At 46.5% G+C, this 10,000-nt stretch overlaps 2 protein-coding genes across 3 annotated transcripts in view; one reads left to right on the top strand and one right to left on the bottom strand.

Moving 5' to 3' along the window:
- LOC122263444 (uncharacterized) overlaps positions 1-941 on the top strand; it is a 4,552-nt gene extending 3,611 nt beyond the window's left edge. Inside the window, exon 5 of the mRNA XM_086545707.1 lies at positions 276-941. Coding sequence (XP_086401833.1) covers positions 276-471 — 196 coding nt within the window. The 3' untranslated portion in view covers positions 472-941. The remainder of the gene's footprint in view (positions 1-275) is intronic.
- A 3,922-nt stretch (positions 942-4,863) lies between these two features.
- Positions 4,864-10,000, bottom strand: part of LOC122263445 (uncharacterized) — a 44,966-nt gene continuing 39,829 nt past the window's right edge. For both annotated transcript variants that reach the window (XM_043031856.2, XM_043031857.2), the window contains exon 3: positions 4,864-8,754. In XM_043031856.2, the coding sequence (XP_042887790.2) occupies positions 6,253-8,754 (2,502 nt within the window). In that variant the 3' untranslated portion in view covers positions 4,864-6,252. The remainder of the gene's footprint in view (positions 8,755-10,000) is intronic.

Below are 10,000 nucleotides of genomic sequence, written 5' to 3'. Positions count from 1 at the left end.
GGGAATTTTGTCACCCTCTCGTCCAAACATACATGTGATACACAATATTAATCGTTTATCTTGCAGCGTTTTATTTTTCTCTCATCTATCATCCCTTCAGTAGGCTATTTAATAGTTTACTCATTCATTCAGTTATTTCCCAAATTATTTATTCATTTCTTTATGAGTCTCGGCGAAACACTCACCATCATCCTACGTCCTACACCTGGTTCGCAGCCTGTACACGAAGGCCCTTGTCCAACAGCACCTCTCACCTGCAGCCCTTTCCTTCGCAGAACCGACTCTGCCCCGGCCTACACGACCCTTGGGAGCCCCAAAGGACCCTATGACTACGCAGCGTGGATCGGCAGGACCTCCGAGAGCCCTGAATTCACCTGCTCCCAACTCTACGACCAGTGTGCCACGTCGCCGAAGGAATTGATGGAGCGTTTCGAAGCAAGTGAAGCTATTGAGACTCCTGAAGCTCTTTAGGCTCGTAGCTAGGATACCTAGTTGGGGATATCGAGGCTCCTGAAAATCCTGAAGCTAGTGGAATAGCACGGGAGTTCAGGCGTAATGAAGATTTGGGTTCATTTACGTTTGTTAAGTGTTTTTTTATGTTGTCAAAATTTAACTATAAGTGTTCAGCATGTACAATGCAGCAATTCCTGCAGGATTCATCAAATGTTTGTAATGCACATGTGTAACTATTTCTTAAGTATTATCATAATTTGTTACATGGATATAAGTTAATTAAACAGAACTTGTATCGGATAATTCGGAAACGGTTCCTATTATTTTAAGGACTTTATCTGCTTCATCAATATGTTGAGAAGAGCCAAGGGATAAAGCTATACCTGTAATTGCTCATCTGTTAAGTTCAATTTAATGACTTCGTTTCTGTTCGACTATCAATGGATTCCTCTTTGAAATTCAGTAGTGTAAAGGAAGTCCGGGAAGAGAGCAGGATCATGGGGCCAGAGGGCAAAGACGTCGTCGACGAATCTCAGCCAAATAGCAGGACGAAGGGAGATGTATATATATATATATATATATATATATATATATATATATATATATATATATATATATATATACATATACATATACATACACACACACGTGTGTGTGTTTGTGTAATAAAACACTGCCATAATGAAAAAAAAGTAAACTCGTAACTAATTATCATTATCTTTCATATAATGACCATCATCATGACAAACAGCGATATTGCCAATGCCACTGATAGCGCCTCCAACGCCCACACTACGAACGAAGAACCAGTGACAACCATAATGAACCAAATCACCAAACCCACGCCCATACGAAGCGGCGCGTAAAGCATTCGGATGATTATTCCAAAGGCACGAAGTCCGCCCTTTCACAAGTCCAGCCCGCGGGACAGTAATCGGTTACCTGGATTACCTGGGTTACGGTAATTCGATTCTCGCAGGAAAGGGGGTCACACGCTTTCTAAAGACGACCTGTTAGGATAAGACAGGCTGGCTGTTATTATGATATCTGAAAGGGGTAAAGAAATGGGGTAAGGGGTTGCGGGAGGGAAGGGGGGGGAGGGAGGGAGGGAGGGATTCAATTATGGTTTGTCTGTCTGGTAGGATTGGATGGTTGTCTGGTTGTTCGTTGTTTATGAGAAGTATGGCCATTATTAGTGGTATCTTGATTATCGCTGGTGTTACCATTCCCATCTTTAGCATTTTTTTCTTTTTTTTTTACTATTAGTATTATCATTATTATTGTTGTCATTATGATGACTATCACTACTATCATTGCTATTATTTTTCTCATTCTCACCCAGTGTTATCCCTATCTTTATTATTTTCGTTATAATTTTCACTGATATTACTGATATCATTATTGCTGTCAGCGTGAATATAATCACCATTACTATTATTTTCATTATAGCTGTTATTATCATAAGCATTTTCATTTACCCTCATCATAGTCATCATTTTCATCATTGTCATATATCAGTATCATTGTTATTACCACCATTACCATTATTATATATTTCTTAATTATGATTACCACTTTCTTCACCCAATTTCAGGAACGTCAGGAATTTCAGGCTGGCTTCTAACTGGAATCAGCATAACTTTGCATGCTTTTTTAGGCCTTAGTTGACCCTCTCAGATTACTTTCCGTTTGCTTATATATATTTAGTTATGTATATCTATTTGTCTATCTATTCTTACAGCCCTTAACCACCTTTGGGATGTCGATCGAATGCAAAAAATGAGCTGTGTCATCTTAGTAGGGGTTGTAATTGTATATATGCATTTATATATGTATATGTATGTATATCAAAATATGTATATGTATATATATATATATATATATATATATATATATATATATGCATATATATATACAGATATATGTATATGCACATGAATGAATATATACATATGTATGTATATATGAATATATATGTATGTGTATATATATATACAAATATATACATATATATACATACATATATATATATATATATATATATATATATATATACATATATATATATATGTATATATATACATATATATATATACATACATGTATATATATATATATATATATATATATATATATATATATATATATATATATTATGTATACATATATGAGTGTATGTGTGTGTGTGTGTATCTACATGTATATATAATTTATATGAATATATAGATGCTGTACATATAAAAGAAGGCTTATATAATCTTTGCTCAAACGTTACAATGATTAAAATTTTGATAAAGAACCTGTGAACCATCTAATACAAACTAACTTTTCCAGCATGTGCATGCATGAAGATCCAAAACCACTAAGGAGAGTGACAACAGAGACAGCTGAACTAGAATATGTGCTACAATAGGCACAAATGAACGGGGACCTAAGGAAAGGAGGGTGGTGGGTTTCTTCGGAGAGTCAATGAGAACGTCTTTTCAAATAAATCGCGTATTTTTTTTCAAGCAATTCCTGTTTTTGTTTCATGTCTTATGTCTTAGGGATATGTTTGTTTTCAGGCAACTGTCTCTCTCTCTCTGTCTCTATCCCTATCTCTCTCTCTATCTTCAGTTGAATTATTGTCCCGCAGTCACACAGAGAGAGTGCATAGTGTATTAGTTCAAATAAATATGGTACAGTAATGTGGTTTGATTTTACAGTAATTTCTACCTTGTTCACTCTCTCTCTCTCTCGCAATCTATCTATCTATTTATCTATCTCTCTTTCTCTCTCTCTATCTATCTCTTATGTGTGTGTGTATGTGTGTGTACGTTTATAAGCTCCTCCTCTCTCTCTTTACATGTGTACACTATCTATATAGCTTAATAAATGGATCTAAAAGGCAGAGTTCCAATGCCTTTTTTTTCTCTTTGTCCCTTTTCTTATTCATCTATCTATTCATTGATAATCTATCTCTACTTTTCTCTTCAGTATTACAAAAGTAATGCCTTTCGTATCACCAGTCATATTATCTTAGTATTGCCACTTCTTCTCTGACTGATTAATCATGACCTCAAACACCCCCTTTCCCTTTTGATATTATTATATTCTCAAAAATATCACTATCTCCCCATTCATTCCCACGGTCAATTGACAGTCGCATCACCATGGAGGGTTCTCAGTTTATATCTATCTGATCTGCATCACTGTCTATCTGATAGCCATGGCACCATCACCATGGCAACTCTCTGTCTCTCTCTATCTAATCTGCATCACTATCTATCTGACAGCCGCTCTGCCATCGAAGTCTCTCTGTCGCTCTCTATTCGATCTATATCACTATCGATCTAACAGCCGTATCATCATCATAGCCTCTCCATCTATCTACCTATCTATCAGACCTGTCGCTCGGCATTTCACTGTTCACGGAGCCTACGGTCAACAGACTGTCTATGTTACCGCATTCCGTGTCAACCGCAGAGGGGAGGGGGTGGGGGGGTATCGGCGGTCAGGCAAAGGCTTCCGTGCGCGGCGAAACCCTTCCCCGCCGCCCGTTCCGCCCACGCAACCCACATCTTGATTAGGTGACGAGTGGCTGGCTGTCGGATTCTCATTGAGATCGAGTTTGATCAAGGCTTGATTGGCTGGGTCAGTGGTACGGGCTGGGACTAATGTTCCCCGTCTCTTGAGGAGCAGTCTTGTGTATGGGGGCGTTTGTGTATGTATGTAAGTATTTATGTGTTTGTGTACGAATATTATGTATGTGTTATATCTACATCCAATTCTCTCTCTCTCTCTCTCTCTCTCTCTCTCTCTCTCTCTCTCTCTTATTATATATATATATATTATATATATATATATATATATATATATGTATATATATATATATATATTATATATATATATATATATATATATTATATATATATATAATATATATGTATATATATATGTATATGTATATATATATATATATATATATATATATATATATATATATATATATATATATATTAGAGAGAGAGAGAGAGAGAGAGAGAGAGAGAGAGAGAGAGAGAGAGAGAGAGACCAAGCTTACTGTACCTTATGGTAATCTCATACAGGCTAAAGCAGACATAACCTGGTTACACTAACGGTCGAGTAGTTTGGGTGATGTATTCGTAGCAGTCAGCCTAATGCATGTATTTATGCGTGCTGTTGATAGATAATCTCTCAGGCTACTTCTAACTGTTTCTTACTTTTTATCTATTCATATATTTTATTCATTTCCATTGTTTCTATTAATTATCTTGAAGTTATCATAACATATCTCTATTTTTGGATTTGTCTCTTTTTCTCTTTTTTTTTATTAATTTTCCCTTTATTTCAGATCTTTCTTTATTTTTCCCTCACATTTTTTTTTTAAGGGAAACGAAAACCACGAAATAAAAGTAACATTTTATTACAAAGAAAGTACAACAATGTTCATTCACGCAATTCACAGTTCATGCACGCAATCATGCATTTATATACATACACTCCAGTTAGAATTCAAAGATTGTTAATAAATCATTAATTTTACCTAAATAATTGGGCGATACCTAGGATAACGAAGAAGATAACGATTGATAATAAATAAAGAGGTATAAAGGATTCAATATATACAAGTCCCCTAGGCATTGCCCCTGGGTCCGTGGAGAGGCCTTCGTGACGCCGCGCCGTCATGTTAAACTGGGAAGAAATCACACATGCTTTTATCTAAGGCCTACAGAAACAATACACACAATACAGACGAGCCCCTTCTCGCACATACATAGAGACGTGGGAGCTGTAAAATAGGCACGCGGGTTATTACTGTTCATCCATACAGTGGGTCCTCCAAAGGCAAAACCTATGAAGACACAGATCTCAAACTAATATAAATTCTCTTAGGATTACGACAAAATTCGCCCCTCCCCCCCACGTGAAGAAATCCCTTTTCTTATCATGTTTTATTTACATATTACACCCTTGTCTTTAAGGAATGGGTATTTTGAAATTAAAAGAAATGAGAATAACAACGATAATAATACTAGATTATAATCAGAGGGAAAAACAATGCAATCACGTGAAACTTTTACATTGGTACTATGGCAATCTCTTTATTATGGTTTATGGTGCAAGAAGTACTACGGTGCATCAGAAATCAATGAAACGAATGAGATTCTCGCGCAGAGTCATCTAAGGAGAAAGCTGACAGTAGGGCTTCACACTCATACGGGGATGGGGGTGAGGGGGGTGAGGGGGGAAGGGGCATCAACACATGCCTCTGATGCATCATTCATTCGTTGAGCTAAGTGACCAGACCCCTACTATCTTACAAGGTTCGGCTGGCTCTCTCCCCGCCCCATGACACTGCTAGCAGCTGGGGCACGCAAGCCTACCCTTCGCAAAGGAGAGTAGTAGGCTTATGGGAGGCCTAGCGAGCGCAGCCAAGAGGTAAATAATAAATAATAATAATAAATAGAGTAAGTAACAAGTAACAGCACACACACACACACGGGACTGAGCTCTGGCGAGCAGTGGCGCGCTCGAGACGGCCCGGCGACGCGGCCAGCTGGCGGAAGGAGGGAGGCTGGCCCGGGGCGCTGCTCCCGGGGCGCTGCTCCCCCGTTCCGGCGCCACATGGTTAACGTGACTCTTGGCGCCTGAATGCCCGGCCGCGACTCCCTTGGCGCCGCGGCTTGTGGCGGGACGGCGCGGGTGCGGGTACCCGGGGTGGAGTCACGGCTGGTGGGTGCGTGACACCCGTGCCCCCCGCGATTATGTACTCAAGGAAAGGTGTGGTCGCATGGTCTAGAAGTGACCCTTCTTGTGTAGGAAGGCCGGGTTCTCGTACGAGGAGATGATGGAGCGGGTGTCGCCATAGCCGCGGAACCTGAGGCACAGGAAGGCGGACAGCAGACAGGACACGATCAGGATGGCCAGCAGGATGACGAGCGTCGCGGCGAAGCCTGGTGTGGACATGCAGATGAGGCCGGACTGATCTTCCATCTGGGGCGCCACGAGGGTGGCCGTCTCCGACTCCTTGACCTCCTCGGTGCCCGTCTTCTTGTCCAGGACGAAGGTGAGGTCCCGCGCGGACACGACCTGGATCACTCGGTTCACGCCGATGTCCTTGGGCTCCTCGGGCTCGGCCTTGGAGTTGCCCTCCGTCTCACGCTTGGCTCGGCCGATGGCTCCCGGGGCGGGGTACGCAGCGCTCTCGTCGCTGCACTGGGCTGGGCACTGGTACCTGCAAATCTGGATTGTGCACTGGAAGTGAACCTCCATGGAGTCGGGGAATTTGAAGGCCTGGAAGTGAGCGTAAGAGAGGACGGAAGCAGAAGCGCCGAAGTTCTTGATCTTGGTGAATTTCGACATGAGTTTCTGCCTTGTGATGCATCCACGTTGATCCACGAGTTGGATGGGGGCGCGCTTGCCGTCGTGAGCCATGCAGTTGCGGATCAGCATGTCGAATTTATTGTCGTCGTCCTTGATGGCGAGCACCATCGTCATGGTCTGTCCGATCTTGACCAAGCCCGACACCTCGGAGGCCCACGGTCCCTTGCCCACCTGGATCTGCATCCAGCAGCCCACGTTGTCTCCGGCGAAGTCGGCGCGAACCACGTCCAGCATGTCGACGGGGAATGGCCGGAAAGTGACAGACTTCTCGTACTGATCGTGCCACGTGCAGCGCAGCTTGCGGGCCTGATCCCACACCTCCTGTACCTGCGGGTCATACTGCACGACGATGGTGTTTTCGAAGAAGGTCCCAGATCCGCTCTCGCTGCCGTAGCCGTAGAGTCCGTTCTCGGTGTTGCCGGTGGTTCCGCAGGCGTTGATGGACACGTCGAAGGTCGCCTGAGAGTGGCCAAGACCAGCCGGGAGGTGGATGCAGTTCACGTTGCTGTAGTGGCCCTTGCTGAAGATGATGCCGTAGAAGGGCTTGTCGAAAGCGATGCTGACCTTCATCAGGTTCTTCTCGCACTTGACGTCGAGCGCCGTTATCTTGGGCATCTCAGGGACGGTGGCGGGCCAGGGGTCCTTGGGGCCCAGGGACTCTGGAGGGGCGTAAGAGTTGGCGGATCCTGACACGTCAGCATCGGGCACGTTGTAAGTCGGGGCCGGCGCGGACACGCTGCCTTGGGACAAGACCGGCGCGGGGACAGAGACGACGGAGTGAGTCTGGCTGACACTGTGGGCGGGCTGAGGGGCGGGGGGAGAGCTGTAGACTGGTTGAGGAGCGGGCTGAGGGGCGGGGGGTGGGGGGACGTTGTAGGATGGCTGAGGGGCAGGCTGAGGGGCAGGTGGCGGGGGGACGTTGTAGGAAGGCTGAGGGGCTGGCTGAGGGGCGGGCGGCGGGGGGGCGTTCAGAACAGGGCCAGGACCCGGCTGCCGACCATGGGAGACGTCAGAAGGCTTAGGGCTGCCAAAGTTAGTCTGGGGGGCGGACAACGGGGCGGGAGGCAGCACAGGGCCTGAGTGAATGGGAGGCGGCGGAGGAATGGCTGCAGCGACGGCAGGAGCAGAGCCTTCGGAATAGACATCAGCGGGCTTGGGGGCACCATAGCCTTCAGCTGGGACAGGGACAGGGGCAGGGGCAGGGGCGGGAACCGGAGCGTTGTACGTGGGCTGAGGGGGAGGGGGAGGAGCGTTATAGGTGGGTTGTGCTGGTGGGGGTGGGGCATTATAGGTGGGCTGGGGTTGAGGTGGGGGAGCATTGTAAGTGGGCTGTGGTGGTGGTGGGGCATTGTAGGTGGGTCTGGGTGGGGGAGGAGCGCTGTAGGTGGGGGGCGGTGGGCGTGGTGCTGCGTAGGTTGGCTTGGGTGGGGGACCGTAGTTCTTGGGTGGTGGGGGTGGCCTCTTGTAGACGGGTGTGGGCGGCTGCTTTCCCTGGGGCACGCCGTAGCCGGGGGGAGGGGGAGGAGGGGGTGGGCGGAAGGGCGGGCGAGGGCCGAAGGGGCGGGGAGGGGGGCGGGGCACCTCCTTGCGTTGGGGGCCATGCTGGTGGGGGAGGCCTGGGATGACGAGCCTACCCGGCTGGACGGACACGGGCAGTGGGACGGGGATGGCCACGGGGGAGGGGGGTGGCGGACCACGAGCTGGAGGGGGGACAGCGTAGGACCCAGAGTCGCGGTCCACGGAGGATTCGAGGGCGATCAGGTCCGGCGCCTCTTCGTCGGTGATGTGGGCGGCGTCCGAGCGGTCTTGGGCGACGGGGCTTTCCTGCGCGGCGTCCTCACTGGCTTCTTCGACTTCGACGGTGGCGGCGGCGGCGGGGGTCTCCACCTCGGCGGCGTCTTCGCTGCTCGCCACCTGCAACGAAGGTACCTCAGTATGAGCATGGAAATAACAGAGAGACATTTTTGCCTAGAAATATATATAGACATTTTCACCCTAACTTACCTGTGAACATTTTACCTTTACACACACACACACACACACACACACACACACACACACACACACACACACACACACACACACACACACACACACACACACACACACACACACACACACACACACACACATATTTATATATGTGTGTGTGTCCACATACACTCCAAATACGGATCCTCTCTCAGGTAAATATATATTGAACGTACTAAATACCTAACGAAAAGCAAAATCACAAAATTTAGAAAGAGAGAAAAAAAAAACCAGAGCATTAATGGAAATAACGAGGCATGACGAAGCCTTCAATCCGAGCATGACGTCACGGCCGTGTTCACGAGTCGCTCCAGTTGCTCGGATGATGATTCTATGTTGCACGGGACATTGCATGAGACTTTGTGTTTGAGTATGGTAATAATGGTAAGGAATGGCAAGTATGGTGGTATGGTGATGCCGATGGTGGAATCCATCTTCTTGTTGATGCTAAGGTGTTTTCGACATCTCAAGAAATAAAGAAATGAATGGGAAATGACATAAGAAGATGGGAAGATGAGATGTGATCAGAAGACACACAGGCGGAGAGGAAAGGCGGAAATAGCGAGCTGAGGATAACGAGAGAAAGTCTCTCGAGGGGTCTGGACGGAGGAGGACGGAGGAGGAGGGAGGAGGCAGGGAGAGGAGTTAGGGAGGATGGAATCGGCGGAGAGGGAGAAGGAGGATAGGGAGGGAGGAGGAAGGGAGGAGCAGTAGGGAGGGAGGGAGTATGAGTAGGAAGGAGGGAGGAAGGAGGATGAGTAGGGAGGAAGGAGGGGGAGGGGAGAGTTAGGGAGGATGGAATCGGGGGAGTGGGAGGATAAGTAGGGAGGAGGAAGGGAGGAGCAGTAGGGAGGGAGGGAGGAGGGAGGGGGGGGTTAGGGAGGATGGAATCGGGGGAGAGGCAAGGCGGGGCAAAGATCTTGCGTCATTTCTTGTCGTTTTAAGAAGAGAGATGGGTTGAGGGGGGAGGGGGTATGGATAGGGGAGGGTTGGGACGAGGGCGCGGATTGTTGAGAGGGGGGTGGGGGAGTGTGGATGGGGCAGAGAGGAGTATGGACGGGGTAGGTAGAATATATGAATGGGACAAGATAGGGAATGGCATTACCAACCTTAATGTAATCTTTCTTTG

Source organism: Penaeus japonicus, unplaced genomic scaffold (genome assembly GCF_977035675.1).
Source record: "Penaeus japonicus unplaced genomic scaffold, GWHDUDI00000001_assembly GWHDUDI00000017, whole genome shotgun sequence".
Lineage (NCBI taxonomy): Eukaryota > Metazoa > Arthropoda > Malacostraca > Decapoda > Penaeidae > Penaeus > Penaeus japonicus.
The sequence above is the reverse complement of the archived record's forward strand: the minus strand, read 5'-3'. Positions and strand labels throughout refer to the sequence as shown.